This window comes from Hyla sarda, chromosome 9, assembly GCF_029499605.1.
Source record: "Hyla sarda isolate aHylSar1 chromosome 9, aHylSar1.hap1, whole genome shotgun sequence".
Taxonomy (NCBI): Eukaryota; Metazoa; Chordata; class Amphibia; order Anura; family Hylidae; genus Hyla; species Hyla sarda.
Window position 1 is genome coordinate 56302736 of NC_079197.1, and position 18023 is coordinate 56320758.

General features: G+C 44.0%; 1 protein-coding gene across 9 annotated transcripts in view; it reads left to right on the forward strand.

Moving 5' to 3' along the window:
- DLG3 (discs large MAGUK scaffold protein 3) overlaps positions 1–18023 on the forward strand; it is a 390374-nt gene that overhangs the window by 283160 nt on the left and 89191 nt on the right. For 5 of the 9 annotated variants that reach the window (XM_056540771.1, XM_056540772.1, XM_056540773.1 and 2 more), the window contains one exon: positions 9597–9711. In XM_056540771.1, coding sequence (XP_056396746.1) covers positions 9597–9711 — 115 coding nt within the window. The other 4 variants (XM_056540779.1, XM_056540776.1, XM_056540777.1 and 1 more) reach the window with 4 other exon arrangements.

The following is an 18023-nucleotide window of genomic DNA, read 5'->3' on the forward strand; positions in this document are numbered from 1 at the left end:
GCTGGTAGTAGTAGTTTTGCAACACTTGGAGGCACCCTGGTTGGGAAACACTGGTGTATGCCCTATAGAGGTGTGGTGAACTACACCCCCCAGGAGACTACAGAAGCAGCAAGCTGGTGTCATACCACAGACTGAAGACTCCTGAATGACACATGCTGGGAGTTGTAGTCCCTTTTGTGTGTGTATGCCAGTGTATCCCAACCAAGGCTGATTATATTAGTGTGCTGTGTATAAGGGGGCCGACCAGGGAAAAAAAAAAAAAAAGGAGCCGCCCCAAACCAGCAAGGCATGAGGCATGCTGGGATTTGTAGTTTTCAGCACAGCAAGAATCAGGAAATAGAAGCAAAGATAGGAAAACAAAGTGGGGGATAAAAAGACAACAAAGAACGGAAATAGAGTAGGCTAAACAAAAAGAATAGAAATGAAACAAAACAAATAGGGTAAGTCAAAAATTGACCACCGGAGTACCCCTTTAAGGACCAGGGTTTTTTCCATCTTTGCACTTTCATTTTTTTGCTCCTTACCTTTAACAAATCATAACTCTTTAAATTTTGCATCTAAAAATCCATATGATGGCTTGTTTTTTGCGCAACCAATTCTACTTTGTAATGACGTCAGTAATTTTACCCAAAAATCTATGACGAAATGAAAAAAATAATAATTGTGTGGCAAAATTGAAGAAAAACGCCATTTTGTAACTTTTGGGGGCTTTCGTTTGTACGCAGTACATTTTTTGGTAAAAATTACACCTTATCTTTATTCTGTAGGTCCATATGATTAAAATGATACCGTACTTATATAGGTTTGATTTTGTCGTACTTCTGGAAAAAATCATAACTACATGCAGGAAAATTTATACGTTTAAAATTGTCATCTTCTGTCCCCTATAACTTTTTTATTTTTCCGTGTATGGGGCGGTATGAGGACTCATCTTTTGATTCTGTCGCTTGATTGCTCATGCCTGGATCTCAGGCACTGAGCAGTCATTCGACAATCTGACACCAGGAGGCAGGTAAGGGGGCCCTCCTCGTGTCCTACAGCTGTTCGGGACGCCGCGATTTCACCACGGCGGTCCCAAACAGTCCACTGAACTAGCCGGGGGGTAGTTTTAGTTTCACTTTAGACGCAATGGTCAGCTTTGAACACCAAATCTAAAGGGTTTATAGCATGCGGCACCGGGTCCCGGCCGTTGTTAGGCTAAGTTTCTACTTGATATTTTGTCATGCGTTTTTTAGTTTGAAAAAAAAAAAAAGGCCTGAAAAAAACGGCAGTGCAATTTCCTGCGTCTGGCGTTTTTTCATTTGTGTGAAAATTGCACCTTGGCAGTTTTTTTTTTTTGGTACCCAAAATTTGTTGGGTATCAAAAAAAAAAAAATAAAAAAAAAAAAGGGATTGGCCAGAGGGTTGCAGCCAATCACAGCTCTCAGAGGGAAATATGAATGATTGAGTGGCCGGCCGGAGTATAGTGCAGAGATGCGGAGTGCAGGAGAAAGCCGCACCACATCTCTACAATAGATAGGACGATCGCATCGGGTGTCAGTAGTGATACCCGCAGTGATCTGTTCTTACCTGAAGGTACTACTACTCCCAACATGGAGCACACTCTGCTCCATGCTGGGAGCTGTAGTACCTGCATTAATAGACAGATCGCAGCAAGTGTAATTTCTGACACCTGTTGCGATCCGTCTATTAATGCAGGTACTACAGCTCCCAGCATGGAGCAGAATGTGCCCCATGTTGGGAGTAATAGTACCTGCAGTAAAGGAAAGATCACAGTGATTGTCACTTCTGACACCCGCTGTGATCCTCCTGCATAATGTATAGATGCAGCCGGCCGGACGCTCTTCTATGTTGCCATGCACTGACATATATATACACATATTCATATTTCCCACAGAGAGCTGTGATTGGCTGGAACCATCTGGCCAGTCACAGCTTTCTGTGGGAAATATGAATAGGTGTATATATACGGCAGTGCAGGGGACCATAGAAGAGCGGCTGGCTGCATCTATACATTATACAGGAGGATTGCAATGGGCGATATGTCAATTAGTACAGGTACTACAACTTCCATCATGGAACAGTGTGTTCCATGCTGGGAGTAGTAGTACTACCTAATGCAATGATTTGCAATGATCAGCGGTATCGGCGGTCAATTGCTCAAGCCTGCATCTCAGGCTTCGGAGCAATCAATCGCCGAGGGGACAAGCCGGAGGCAGGTAAGAGGACCTCCGCTCGTGTCCCAGCTGATCAGGACACCGCATTTTCACTACGGTAGTCCCGATCAGCCCCGCTGAGCACCCGGGCAGCTTTCACTTTCGTTTTAGACGCGGCGTTCAACTTTGAACACCGCGTCTAAAGGGTTAATAGCGTGCGGCACCGCGATCGCTGCCGCGCGCTATTAGCCCCGGAATCAGATACATGCCGGGACCGACCCGATATGACGCGACCCCATGTTACCCCATGTTATATCGCGGGAGCCGGCCAAGGACATAAATATACGTCCTTGGTCATTAAGGGGTTAAAAAAAACAAGTAGAAACTTTCTTAGCCTAAGGGGTTAAAAGGTTGCAGAGGAGGGACCATACACTGTGATGTACTGCATATTAGCACCACAAAATAAAGATGTAGAAAAAAAAAAATTTAAATATGTAAAATTATGTTCTTGGTTATGAATATAAGGACTATAGGGGACATTTATAATTGTTAGCTTTGGTAAGGCTGGGTTCACACCACGTTTTTCAAATACAGTAACCGTATACGGTTTTCCGCAAAAAAACGTATACGACCGTATCCGAAACCGTATGCATAGAGAATGCATTGTAAACCGTATTCCAAATGTTGTGTACGGTTGCATCCGTTTTGCCTCGGATATGGTTTTGCCGATTTTTCAACCGTAGGCAAAAACGCTGTCGACCACGTTTTTGCCTCCGGTTGGAAACCCCTATGTGAACCGTATGCGGTTCTTTTAACATTGTTGTCTATGAGAACCGTACACAGAATTTCAGAATACGGTTGCACACGTTTTTTTTAATACGTTTTTGGAATGGACACATGCGCAGATCTTTCTAGAATTCATCCCAGACATTCCACTCCCACATCCTTTGGAATTTCAATAGAACAATAGTAACTTTATTAAATTGCTGGAAAACTAATTCCAACAAAATAGCAAAACCGTTGGCAAAAACGGATGCAAACGGATAGAACCGTACATACGTTTTGGAACCGTATACGGGGAAAAACCGTATAAGTTTTAATTTGGAGTCATACGGTTGTATAGGGTTGCATACGGTTTTTGCCATACGTTTTTAAGCGGAAAACCGTATACGGTAACCGTATTTGAAAAACTTGGTGTGAACCCAGCCTAAGAGAGTTCTGTAGTAATATTTTTTTGTTGCATTAGTTTTTCTTATGTGCTACATATTTATCATACTAACACAGGGGATTGATCAATTTGGAGCACATAAGCAAAACATAAGTCGCAGATGAGACTTTTTTCAACTTTTTAACCTGTTAAGGACCAAGGGCGTACCTGTATGCCCTGAGTCCGCTCCCGTTCTATAATGCGGGGCCATGGCATGTGCGGCCGGGACCCGTGGCTAATAGCATGCGGCACTGATCATGGTGCCGAGCACTATTAACCCTTTAGACGCGGCATTCAAAGTTGAACGCCGGGTCTAAAGTGAAAGTAAATCATTGCCGGTTAGCTCAGGGGGCTGTTTGCGGCGAAATCGCGGCATCCCGAACAGCTGTGACACAGCAGGAGGGTCCCTTACCTGCCTCCTGGAGTCCGATCGCCGAACGACTGCTCAGTGCCTGAGATCCAGGCATGAACAGTCAAGCGGCAGAATCATTGATCAATGGTTTCCTATGAGAAACCATTGATCAATGTAAAAGATCAGCTTGTGCAGTGTTATAGCCCCCTATGGGAGCTATAATACTGCAAAAAAAAAAGTGAATAAAGATCATTTAACCTTTTGCCTAATAAAAGTTTGAATCACCCCCTTTTTTCCCATAAACCCCCCCCCCCCAAAAAAAAATACATTGTAAATATAAATAAACATATGTGGTATCGCTGCGTGTGGAAATGTCCGAACTATAAAAATATATCATTATATACGCCATGGTCAATGGCGTATGCGCAAAAAGAATCCAAAGTCCAAAATAGCATATTTTTGCTCACTTTTTAGATCATGAAAAAATGAATATAAAGCGATCAAAAAGTCCAATCAATACAAAAATGGTACTGCTAAAAACTTCAGATCACAGCGAAAAAAATGAGCACTCAGAATAGAAAAAATTGTCAGAAGATGACCATTTTAAACGTATAGATTTTCCTGCATGTAGTTATGATTTTTTTTTCAGAAGTACGACAAAATCAAACCTATATAAGTAGGGTATCATTTTAATCGTATGGACCTACAGAATAATGATAAGGTGTCATTTTTGCCGAAAAATATACTGCATAGAAATGGAAGCCCCAAAACTTACAAAATGGCGGGTGTTTTTTTCCATTTTGTCTCACGATTTTTTTTCCGTTTCGCCATAGATGTTTGGGTAAAATGACTGATGTCATTACAAAGTAGAATTGGCGGCGCAAAAAATAAGCCATCATATGGATTTTTAGGTGCAAAATTGAAAGAGTTATGATTTTTTAACACCTCAAGGACATACCGGTATGTCCCGAGTCCTTTCCCTTTCTATAACGCGGGGCCACGATGTGAAAGTAAATCACTGCCGGTTAGCTGAGGGGGCTGTTCGGGATGTTCACAGCGAAATCGCGGCATCCCAAACAACTCTGGGACACGAGGACGGTCTCCTACCTTGCCTCCTGGTGTCCGATCACCAAATGACTGCTCAGTGCCTGAGATCCAGGCATGAGCATTCAAGAGGCAGAATCATTGATCACTGGTTTCCTATGAGAAACCAGTGATCAATGTAATAGATCAGTGTGTGCTATGAGGCCGGAAGAAGCGCATACCTGTGCGCAAAACCGCCGGCAGTCTCCTCTGAGCGCCCCACGTGTCCGCCAGCCCCAGTTCCGGAGGAGCAGCCCGAGATGGGAGCCGTGTGAACAGAACTGAAGCGGTGAGTGCAGGACACCTGTTTTGTGTCTTTCTTGGTTATTACATTCATGTGTTATGGGAGCTATAACATTGCAAAAAAAAAAGTGAAAAAAAAAATTTATGAAGATCATTTAACACCTCCCCTAATAAAAGTTTGAATCATCCCCCTTTTCCCCATAAAAAAAACTGTGTAAATAAAAATAAACATATGTGGTATTGCTGCGTGCGGAAATGTCCAAATTATAAAAATATATCATTAATTAAACCGCACGGTCGATGGCGTATGTGCAAAAAAATTCCAAAGTCCAAAATAGTGTATTTTTGGTCGCTTTTTATTCATTTTTTTTCATTATATAAAAAGTGATCAACAAGTCCGATCAATACAAAAATGGTACCGCTAAAAACTTCAGATCACGGCGCAAAAAATGAGCCCTTATACAGCCCCATATGCGGAAAAATAAAAAAGTTATAGGGGGTCAGAATATGACAATTTTAAACGTATTAATTTTCCTGCATGTAGTTATGATTTTTTTCAGAAGTACGACAAAATCACACCTATATAAGTAGGGTATCATTTTAATTGTATGGACCTACAGAATAAAGGTGTCATTTTTACCCAAAAATGTACTGCGTAGAAACAGAAGCCCCCAAAATTTACAAAATTGAATTTTTTTTTTCAATTTTGTCGCACACAATTATTTTTTTTTCCGTTCCACCGTAGATTTTTGGGTAAAATGACTGATGTCATTACAAAGTATAATTGGTGGCACAAAAAATAAGCCATCATATGGCTTTTTAGGTGAAAAATTGAGAGAGTAATGATTTTTTTTAAAGGTAAGGAAGAAAAAATGAAAGTGGAAAAACCCCTGGTCCTTAAGTGGTTAAAGAGCTCAGAAAAAGCCGTTTTGTAAGCCCGGTCAAACCCGGATTTGACTTGCCACATTTTGAAGGGGGTTAATCCGTTAACCCACCTGACTTTTTTACAAAACTGTACAATGCTCCTGCCATGGCCCGCGAGCTACAATTAATCAACCAGTTCCTAGGGGCGGGGCCTGCATGTAAAGTGGGCGGGAAAATTCAGCGCTCTGGTTGGTTCATGGCACAGCATTAGCTTTCGATTGGTGGCCGGATGTTTGGATGAGTTCTGATTAGTTAAGTGAGTTTCGAGCTAGCTGGTTGGTGTTTTGGCTCTGCCGGAAAGGGAGGGGATTTCCAGCAGTAGTACGGTTGTTGCTACGTTCAAACTACGGTGGTACCGGTTACTGAGCGTTCTTTGTACTAGGTTTTGTGCGGGGACGGCGGTCTTGCTGACAGCGTGAAGTGTCCAGGTAAAGAGGCGTCCGATAGTAGTGTCTGTGGGCAGAAGGAGAGAGGTTTATGGCGCTGGTCTCTCCCCAGACTGACCGCGGTTGTTCCAGAGGTCAGAGCTGAGCGAGTTCCTTGTGTGACAGGATGAGTCCGGGAGAGGAGGCTGCTTCAGGAGTGTGTGAGTTGTCGAGTCCTGGTGACCTGTAATGTTTTATGTCCCGGTAGTGGAAGAATGTTACCTCTCACTGCTATACTGAACTGTAAAGTGCCCATACAACTCCACTGAACACAACTGGGTTCGTTCACACTACACTTATGACTTTCCTATTTACACCTGTCAGGATTCCATTCTTTGGATCGGGAGTATACAGCATGCAGAACTGTTGTCAAAAATACCACAGATGGCTGCCTGTAAGGTATAATCTTATCCAGCATAGCTGCCTGAAGGTTGCTCACACTTCTTAAATAACTTCTTGGGAAAAGCTAACAACTTGTATGTTTAATGGATGCCATAAAGTGGCCCCCCCTTTTTATATATATATATATATATATATATATATATATATATATATATATATATATATATATATATATATATATATTTTTTTTTTATTTTTTTAATTGCACATGGTTTATTGGACTAGTGCAGTGGTCTGCAACCTGCAGACCTCCAGATGTTGCAAAACTACGACTCCCAGCATGCCCGGACAGCCAACGGCTGTCCGGGCATGCTGGGAGTTGTAGTTTTGCAACATCTGGAGGTCCGCAGGTTGAAGACCACTGCACTAGTGTATAGTGCCATTTTCATGCAGATAGTCATAAATCTTGACCTATGCTTCTCAGACAGAGGCAGAAATCAGTATTTGCCTCTAATGGGTTCTGGGGCCTATGGATAAGTTCAACATATAGACCAGAGGCTGGAAAATGAACACTGCTTTCAAGGGGAACTTGCTATCACCTGAATGCTGCCTGATCCAAGGGCAGCAAGAAACAGATAAGCTCCCCTTATTGCGATGGTGCGTGACATGTTTTAGAGAAATCGTAGTTGAAATACTAGGTAAGGTGGTACCATCATGGTGGTCTCTGGTGTGTTCTCCTTCTCTGCCAGCATTGATTGATTGGATCTCTCTCTAACCAAGCAGGGGATTAGCTGCCAGAGACCACCCCACAGATTGGGAGCCTGTTATTGGAAAGTTTTATAACTATTATTTCTGTGAATCATACATCTTTATTATGTGAGCCTGAATATTTCATGCTGCCCATGATTCAGGGAGCATGAGCGAGATGACTGGTTCCTTTCAACCACAAGCCATGACCTTTCTAATATTAGCTCAGCATAACTTGATGGGAAAGATTTCAGAAAATGACTAATCTAAAACTGATTTTTTTAGCTGTAAATGTCATGAAAAGTGTGTGACATGTCCTGCAGACATGCTAAAGCTGTTCAATGGTCAGGGTCTCTGTGCTAAGCGAGATATAGCCAAGCGTGCAGCAATACTCCTTGGCTCAAGGCTCCATCTGTCACTCTGCAGGTTACTGGCTCACTTTAAAGGGATATTCCTTCCATAGAAATCTTATACCCTATCCAAAGGGGCTTCTTATCCCCTGCTTCTGGGACCCCCCGTGGTCTCTGGAGCAGCAGCCCGGCATAGAATGCAGGTGCTGCATGATCTTGGAAACCTGTGTTTCCGGGACTGGAGACATCACGCCACACCCCCTAGTGACATCGATCCACCCCCCCCTCTCCATTCATGTCTACGGGAGGGGGTGTGACTGCCGTCATGCTGCCTCCCATAGACATAAATCGAGGGGGTGTGGTACGTCTCCAGCACCAGAAACAGAGGTTTCTGATACTGGAGCAGCAGCCCGTCATAGAATGTGGGTGCTGCACGGAGATCGCAGGAGGTCTCAGCGGCGGCCCTCCTGTGATCAGACATCTTATCCCCTATCCTTTGGATGTTTATGCCTGGAATACCCCTTTAATTCAATTTCTTTGGAGATAGTGTAAGAACAGAGAAATTGCACAGATGACATGTGCTGACTGCTTATCTTACTGTTTTTTGCTATAGAGGTTAGGGCTTCATGATATATTGCAAAAGCAATTGAATCGCGATTTTTGCTTTTTGCGATATGGCCCCCCAGGAAAACATGCGATTATCTGCTCGGGCTGGCTCCCGTGGCGGGGGCGGCCAGAGCAGGTAAAAACTAATTTTAAATACTAAAAGTCAGTGTTTCCCAACCAGGGTGCCTCCAGTTGTTGCAAAACTACAACTCTTAGCATGCCCAGACCGACAAAGGCTGTCTGGGCATGCTGGGAGTAGTAGTTTCACAGCAGCTGGAGGCACCCTGCTAGAAAAACACAGAGCTAAGGGGCGCAGGGGGGAAATAATAAAAAAAAAAAAAACTTCTGCTCACATGTCCCGGCCCCTGCAGATTCGTCTCCGTGCGCTCCGGCGTTTCATCTCTTCTTAGTACAGGGCGTAGGGCCTTTCCCTTTTCAGCCAATCACTGGCTGCAGTGGTGTCACGTGTCAAGCCAGTGATTGGCTGATGGGTAAAGGTCTTGTACTGCAGTAATACACTAGGTTTCCTGGGTCCCACGGAAGATTTGAAATCCGCCTGGGAAACCCAGTGTATTACTGCAATACAAGAAAGTGACAGGAGGGGAGGGGAATGTGACCATGGGGGGGAGGAATGTGACCATGGAGGGGGGGGGGGGGGGGGGAGGAAGGGGGTGTGTGATAAGGGGGAGATGTGAAATAGGTGGTGGGCATAAAATGGGTAGGTAGATGGGAAATGGAGGCGAGTGGACATGAAATGGGGGGGATTTCACCATTTTTTTTTTTTTTTTTGCATCGCATATCGCAATATTTGGGCCCAAAATCGCAATAGCACATTTTTTCCATATGGTGCAGCCCTAATAGAGGTGTTCTCGAACTAATCAGATAGCTACTTATTGTTGCCCTCACCAGTGATAAAACTGAACCAGACACAAATGGAAATCTGTTAACCAAAGTTAAACACTCGGTGTTACTGACTGACATTGGTATAAACATTAGGGGGCCTACTGCTTTGTAAAATGTTTCTGTGATGACTCCAGGCTCCCAGAAGTTACTGATATTGTACTGGAGTTAGGCCTTTTGTCTTCTAGTTATTGTATGTAGAATTTTCTAAAGCATTTTAGAAATTTCAGCTTTTTCTTTTATGTATTTATTTTTTTGTAGAGTATAGTAGATTTGAGTCAAAGATCCATGACTTGCGAGAACAAATGATGAACAGCAGTATGAGCTCTGGATCCGGGTCCCTTCGTACCAGTGAGAAAAGGTCACTTTATGTCAGGTAGGTGGATGATATAATTATTTTCCAGTTATTGTAACCTATAAAAGGGGTACTTTGGTGGAAAGCAGTTTTATTAAAATCAACTGGTACAAGAAAGTTATACAGAATTTTAAATTACGTCTACTAAATACAAACTTAATCCTTCCAGTACTTATCAGTTGCTGTCTACTACAAATGAAGTTGTATCGTTTTCTGTCTGGCCGCAGTGCTCTCTGCTGACACCCCTATCCATGTCAGGAACTGCTCAAAGTAGAAGCAAATCCCCACAGCAATCCTCTCCTGCTTTGGACAGTTCCTGACAGACAGAATTGGCAGCAGAGAGCACTGCTGTCAGACTGGAAAGAACTACACAACTTCCTATGGAGCAGTTAAGTGTTGGAAGGATTAACCCCTTAAAGGGGTACTCCGCACCCCTAGACATCTTATCCTCTATCTAAAGGATAAGATGTCAGATTGCCGGGGTACCGCTGCTGGGGACCCCGGGATCTCGGCTGCAGCACCCACCTGGACGGCTTCCACCTCACACTGGCAACGCTGGAGGCTTCGGATCCCCACCACAATGGTGGACAAACGTGACGTCACGACTCCGCCCCGTGCGACATCATGCCCCGCCCCTCAATGCAAGTCTATGGGAGGGGCGTGACGGACCTCCCATAGACTTGCATTGAGGGGGCGGGTTGTGACTTCACACAGGGCAGAATCGTGACGTCACGCTCAACCGCCATTGTGGTCGGGATCCGAAGCCTACAGCGTTGCCAGTGTGAGGTGGAAGCCGTCCAGGTGGGTGTTGCAGCCGAGATCCCGGGAGTCCCCAGCAGCGGGACCCCGGCGATCTGACATCTTATCCCCTATCCTTTGGATAGGGGATAAAATGTCTAGGGGTGCGGAGAACCCCTTTTAAGGACCCAGCCAATATTCGCTGTAGAATTGCAGAAAATGTAGCAAAATGCTGCGGTGGCGCTTCCAAAGAATTCACCCAAAGTCGTGGGTATAGGTATAAAGTAAATAACTTATTTACAGCATAAAGAAATCAAAGAAAATAAATAAAGCAAGACGCGTTTCGGGAGTCACAGCTCCCTTTTTCAATTGCAGGTGGTTGCTGTGATAATATTCACTGTAGGACCCGGCCATCTTTTGCACATCTGACCACTGTCACTTTAAACATTAATAACTCTGGAATTTTGCATTTTTTTTTTTAACTTTGAAGCTCTCTGCTTATAAGGAAAATTAATATTCCAAATAAATTATATATTGATTCACAAACAATATGTCTAGTTTGTTTCCATTATAAAGTTGATATGTTTTTACTTTTGGAAGACATCAGAGGGCTTCAAAGTATAGCAGCAATTTCCAAATTTTTCACAAAATTTTCAAAATCTAAATTTTTCAGGGACCAGTTCTGTTTTGAAGTGGTTTTGAAGGGTCTTCATATTAGAAATACCCCATAAATTACCCAATTATAAAAACTGCACCCCTCAAGGTATCCAAAATGACATTCAGTAAGTGTTAACCCTTTAGGTGTTTCACAGGAATAGCAGAGCAGCAAAGTGAAGGAGAAAATTCAAAATCTTCCTTTTTTACACTTGCATGTTCTTGTAGACCCGGTTTTTTTATTTTTACAAGTGGTAATAGGAGAAAAAGCCTGCCTCATACCCCCCCCCGCCCCGCAAAAAAAAAAATTTGTAACTGAATTTCTCTCGAGTAAGGAAATAACTCATATGTATGTCAAGTGTTCGGAGGGCGCAGTAGAGGGCTCAGAAGGGAAGGAGCAACAATGGGATTTTGGAGAGTGAATTTAGCTGAAATGGTTTTTGGGGGGGCATGTCAAATTTAGGAGGCCCCTATGGTGCCAGAACAGCAGGAAAAACCCCACATGGCATACCATTTTGGAAACTACACCCCTCAAGGCACGTAACAAGGGGTCCAGTTAGCCTTAACACCCTACAGGTGTTTGACGACTTATCGTTAAAATTGGATGTGTAAATAAAGAAAAATTTCTCACTAAAGTGCATTTTTTCCCCCCCAAATTTACCATTTTTTACAAAGGGTAATGGGTGAAAATGCCCCCCAAAATTTGTAACCCCATCTCTTCTGAGTATGGAAATACCCCAGGTTAGGACGTAAAATGCTCTGCGGGCGAACTACAATGCTCAGAAGAGGAGGAGTCACATTTGGCTTTTGGAAAGCAAATTTTGCTGAAATGGTTTTTGGGGGCATGTCACATTTAGGAAGCCCCTGTGGTGCCAGAACAGCAAAAAATAATCACATGGCATGCTATTTTGGAAACCACACCCTCAAGGAACGTAACAAGGGGTACAGTGAGCCTTAACAACTCACAGGTGTTTGACGACTTTTTGGATGTGTAAATGAGAAAAAAACACTTTTTTTTCCACAAAAATTCAGTTTTTCCCCCTAAATTTTACATTTTTACAAGGGTTACTTGGAGAAAATGACCCCCAAAATTTGTAACCACATTACTGTATGGAAATACCCCATGTGTGGACGTCAAGTGCTCTGCTGGCGCACTACAATGCTCAGAAGAGGAGGAGCGCATTGAGCTTTAGGAAAGAGAATTTGTTTGGAATGGAAGTTAGGGGCGATGTGTGTTTACAAAGCCCCCCGTGGTGCCAAAACAGTGGACCCCCACACATGTGGCACTATGGGGGCTTTGTAAACACACGTGGCCTTCAATTCCGGACAAATTTTCTCTTCAAAATCCCAATGGCGCTCCTTCTCTTCTGAGCATTGTAGTTCGCCCGCAGAGAACTTTACATCCACATATGGGGTATTTTCTTAGAAGAAATGGGATTACAAATTTTGGGGGGCTTTTTTCCTATTTTCCCTTGTGAAAATGAAAAATGTATATTTATATATCTCATTATAGTGAGAAAATATTTTTCATTTTCCCATCCAACTTTAATGAAAAATTTTCAAACACCTGTGGGGTGTTAAGGCGCACTATACCCCTTGTTAAATTCCGTGAGGGGTGTAGTTTCCAAAATGGGTTCACATGTGGGTATTTTTTAGCGTTTGTCAGAACCGCTGTAAAATCAGCCCCTGTGCAAATCACCAATTTAGGCCTCAAATGTACATGGTGCACTCTCACTCCTGAGCCTTGTTGTGCGCCCGCAGAGCAGTTTACACCCACATATGGGGTATTTCCGTACTCAAATTTTTCCTTTTACCGCTTGTGAAAATAAAAAGAATGGGGCAACACCAGCATGTTAGTGTGGAAAAAAAAATAAAAATAAATAAAAATAATAATGTACACTAACATGCTGGTGTAGCCACTAGAGATGAGCGAACTTACAGTAAATTCGGTTCGTCACAAACTTCTCGGCTCGGCAGTTGGTGACTTATCCTGCATAAATTAGTTTAGCTTTCAGGTGCTCCGGTGGGCTGGAAAAGGTGGATACAGTCCTAGGAAAGAGTCTCCCAGGACTGTATCCACCTTTTCCAGCCCACCGGAAAGCTGAACTAATTTATGCAGGATAAGTCAACTGCCGAGTCGAGAAGTTCGTGATGAATCGAATTTACTGTAAGTTCGCTCATCTCTAGTAGCCACCAACTTTTCCTTTTCATAAGGGGTAAAAGGAGAAAAAGACCCCCAAAATTTATAGTGCAATTTCTCCATAGTACGGAAATACCCCATATGTGGCCCTATACGGTTTCCTTGAAATACGACAGGGCTCCGAAGTGACAGAGCGCCATGCGCATTTGAGGACTACATTAGGGATTGTATAGGGAGGACATAGGGGTATTCTATGCCAGTGATTGCCAAACGGAGTGCCTCCAGCTGTTGCTAAACTCCCAACATGCGTGGACAGTCAGTGGCTTTCCAGAAATGCTGGGAGTTGTTGTTTTGCAAGAGCTGGAGGCTCCGTTTTGGAAACGCTGTCGTACAAAAAGTTTTTCATTTTTATTGGGGGGGGGGGGGGGGGGGACATTGTAAGGGGTGTAATATGTAGTGTTTTACACTTTGTGTGTAGTGTAGTGTTTTTAGGGTACATTCGCACTGGCTGGGTAACGGTGAGTTTCCCGCTAGGAGTTTGCCGCAGCCCAAACTTGAGACAGGAATCTTACTGTAAACCTGCCTGTGTGAATGTACCCTGTACATTCACATGTGGGGGGGAGGGGGAAGCAAACCTCCAGCTGTTTCAAAACTACAACTCCCAGCATTACTGACAATTTTCTGGGCATGCTGGCAGTTGTAGTTTTGCAACATCTGGAGGGCTACAGTATAGACCACTGTATAGTGGTCTCAGACTGTAGCCCTCCAGATGTTGCTAGGCAACTCGCCGGCTTCCGTGAGAGCCAGCCGCACGACATCGCCACCCGCCGATCACCGTCGCCCGCTGCCTCCGGATGGGTAAGTGGATCTTCTGCCGTCGGACCTCTTCGGTTTCCCTGTCCAGCCCCGCCTATTGTGGATGGGCAGAACGGGGAAACCGAAATTTAGGAAGCCCCCGTGCTGGCAAAACAGCAAAAAAAACACATGGCATACTATTTTGGAAACTACACACCTCAAGGAACGTAACAAGGATTACAGTGAGCCTTAATACCCCACAGGTGTTTGATGAATTGTCGTTAAATTTGGACGTGAAAATTAAAAACTCGATTTTAATTTTTTTCACTAAATTGCTGGCGTTTCACCAAATTTTTCAATAGGAGAAAAAGCCCCCCCCCAAAAAAAATAATAAAAAAAAATTGTAAACCAATTTCTTATGAATATGGAAATGTCATCATATGCGGACGTGAAGTGTCTGCAGGTGCACTACAGGGCCCAGAAGCAAAAGAAGCGCTGTTGGGCTTTTGGAGACAGAATTTGGCTGGAATTGAAGTCGGGGGCCATGAGCCATGTTGTGCGCCTGCAGAGCACTTTACGCCCACATATGGGGTATTTCTGTTCTCGGGAGAAATTGCGTTATTTTGGGGGTCTTTTTTTATCTTTTTTACTATTTATGAAAATCAAAAATAAGGTAAAAACATTTAGGAAATACATTTTTTTAAACTAACATGCTGGTGTAGCTCCAATCTTTTTTCATAGCCCCCAAAAAACGCTATGCCTGCGGGTCTCACAAAATCCCGCAGTAGCCTCAGTGACTCAGCGCCACCCTCCGATTAGTCACCAGTTTCTGTCTTGGGTCTGGACTCACCAGGGTGGGGCTGCTGCTCCTCCCAACTTGTCTCCTCCCACAGCCGCTGTCATGCAGCCATTTTATGTATTTGGATCTCCGCTCAGCCTGCCCTGGAGGATACGTCCTTCTGCCACCACCGGGCTTGGTAAGATAGGTCTCAGTGAGTCCAATGCTATAACACACACACAGTGTGCACTGTACTGCATGCCCTGCCGGGTCGGTGATCTTTGGAGGGCCTCTGTCCAAAATTGCACATTTTTGGTCACTTCATATGCCAGAAAAAAATATAGGGCGATCAAAAAGTTCCATTAAAACGAAGATGCTACAGTAAATAGACCATGGTGCAAAAAATTTGCCCTCATACATCCCTATATAAGAAAAAATAAAAAGTTATAGGGGTCAGAAGAGGACCATTTTAAAAGGAACCAATCATCAGATTTTACCCTATATAATTCTTGGCAAAGCGTTATATAGGGTAAAATGTTTATCCTCCCAATCCCCAGGGAAGGTGAAGATATGAACTAGTCCCTGTCGGCCCCACAGATAGTCCCCTGGGCGGGGAGCTCATCTAACCTAGTTCCGTTATTTCGGCCGGCAGTGACGCCTCCTCATCTTGATTGACTGGGTCATCGCTCTGCTCACTGAACAGACGGAGCAGAGCGAGGGTGTGGCCTGTCAACAAGCCGAGAGGGCATCGCCGTGGGACTAGTTAAGAGGAGCTACCCACCCAGGGGACTAGTTTAAAAGTTCATATCCTCAACATCTCTGGGGGCAGAAGTGTCCCCCGGGGATGGTGAGAATAAAGATTTTACCCTATATAACGCTTTGCCAAGCGTGTTATAGGGTAAAATCTGATGACTCGGTCCCTTTTTAACCCCTTAAGGACTGAGCCCATTTTCACCTCTAGGACGAAGCCCTTTTTTTGCAAATCAGGACCACTGTCACTTTAAACATTAATAACTCTGGAATGCTTTTACTTATCATTCTGATTCTGAGATTGTTTTCGTGACATATTCTACTTTAACATAGTGGTAAATTTTTGTGGTAACTTGCATCCTTTCTTGGTGAAAAATCCCCAAATTTCATGAAAAATTTAAAATTTTGCATTTTTCTAACTTTGAAGCTCTCTGCTTGTAAGGAAAATGGATATTCCAAATTTTTTTTTGGATTCACATATACAATATGTCTACTTTATGATTGCATCATAAAATTGACGAGTTTTTACTCTTGGAAGACACCAGAGGGCTTCAAATTTGAAGATATCCCATGCAGCAAAGAAAAAAAATACCTAGCCATTCCATAGTATATTCACCTACCACCTCTCTGACATGTTTGTGACTTTTTTTTTTTTTTTTTTTCCGCCCCCCCATTCACCGGCTATTCAGCTCATAAATTCCAGTTACTTCCTGGTTATGGTGGCTATGTCTGTGATCTCAAAGACTACATTTCCCTGCATGCACTGCTCACATTTCCTGCTCTCAGCTGCCTGAGCAGAGAGCTTGTTACCACCCCTAACTTATGTTAGTCACTCCCACAGCTCTGCTAGCTCACTCCCACATAACACTGAGCTCCAATCATAGCCCTATACAGCAGGGTGGCCACAAGGAAACAAAATGTAATCTCAGTGCTCAGAGAGAGGGACCCTGGAGTTGAAGCTGCAGTTTTACACTGTAAAATCACTCCCTCCCCCTCCTCCTCTCAGTGAAACAGCTTTACAGTGGCACAATCACCTCCCCCCTTCTCTGCCCTGCACTCCTCTCTCCCCAGTGCTCAGTGTGACAGGTCTACGCTGGCAGCTCCCTCCCCCTCTCCTCCGTTCTCAGTGTAAAAACATTAGCAAGGAGAGGGGAGAGAATCAGCCTGTTTGCTGACTCTGCTATGATCTGAATCAGCTGCATATAGGCAGTGCTGCTCAGCCAATCACTGCAGAACAGAGGGAGGACAGTGTGAATATTCATCAGATGGGAGGGGCTAAGGCCGAGCACAGGGAGCTCTCTGCAGCACAGGGGTTTTCTGGGTAATTGTCACGGCCCCGGGATGCTGCTGATAACAGCCTGAATAGGGGGTCAAAAGTCATGAAAACCTGGAACAGCTGAATTTCCTGTCAGACAGAAGAATGCAGAAAAAGCTTGTTTCTAAGCAGCATTGGTAATGGAAGTGATTTACAATCCTATATAACTTTACTTTCTGCACTAAAAGCTGAACAATTTTTTACTGTGAGACTTGTCCTTTAAAGTGTAGCTCCCACCAAGTTATATCTAATCTAATATGTCCCTACCTATTAGTAATCTAGCCCTAACCCCCTACCTGGCTTTAAAAACATTTTAAATCGCTTTAATAGAGCAGATTTAGTGCTTCTAAATCTGCTCTATCAAGCAGGGCAGGAAGCAGCGCTTCCCAGCAGGCACAACGTCACTGATGCCTTGCTGGGCGCTTGCTTCCGCCCTCAGATCGTCTATGCAGCGCTCCTGTCAGGAGCGCGCATAGATGATCTGCCAATAGCACGGCAGGCAGCTCCGGGGTCATCTCCTCCCTGTTTAGCTGTGCATGTGCTATCCAGGGAGGAGGAGTAGAGGAGCAACGCCGGCCTGCCGTGCACGATATTACTGCCGAGACCCGGCTAATATAAGACCTTAGATCAGACTTACCCATCCGGAGGATCAGCGCAGCAATGAGTGCTCGCGCTGCCTACGGACAGGGTAACGGGGGCGGGGCCGCGCGCAAGGCCAGTGTTGCTGGCCAATGCGCGCAGCCCCAGCTATCAGCGTGCTCGCTCTTGCCTATTTGATTGACAGACGGGAGCGAGCACAGCAGTGCCTGAATTTCGACTCATTGCCAGGCTGAAATGAGTCGAAATTCAGTGGTGACGTCACTGCTGAATGCATTCGGCCACTAGGAGGGCGACCCCTAGTGGCCGAATTTAAAAGTGATTTTAAACTTGTTTAAAATCACTTTTTTTTAATTAAAGTATATTAGAGACATGTTGTAGTACTTAAGTACTACAACATATCAATTTTTGTACTTCTTGACAGTGCCCATTTAAGCAGCAATTTTCCACAAAATTTTCACTCACAATTTTTCAGGGACCAGTTCAGGTTTGAAGTGGATTTGAAGGGTCTTCATATTAGAAATACCCCATAAATGACCCCATTATAAAAACTGCACCCCCCCCCC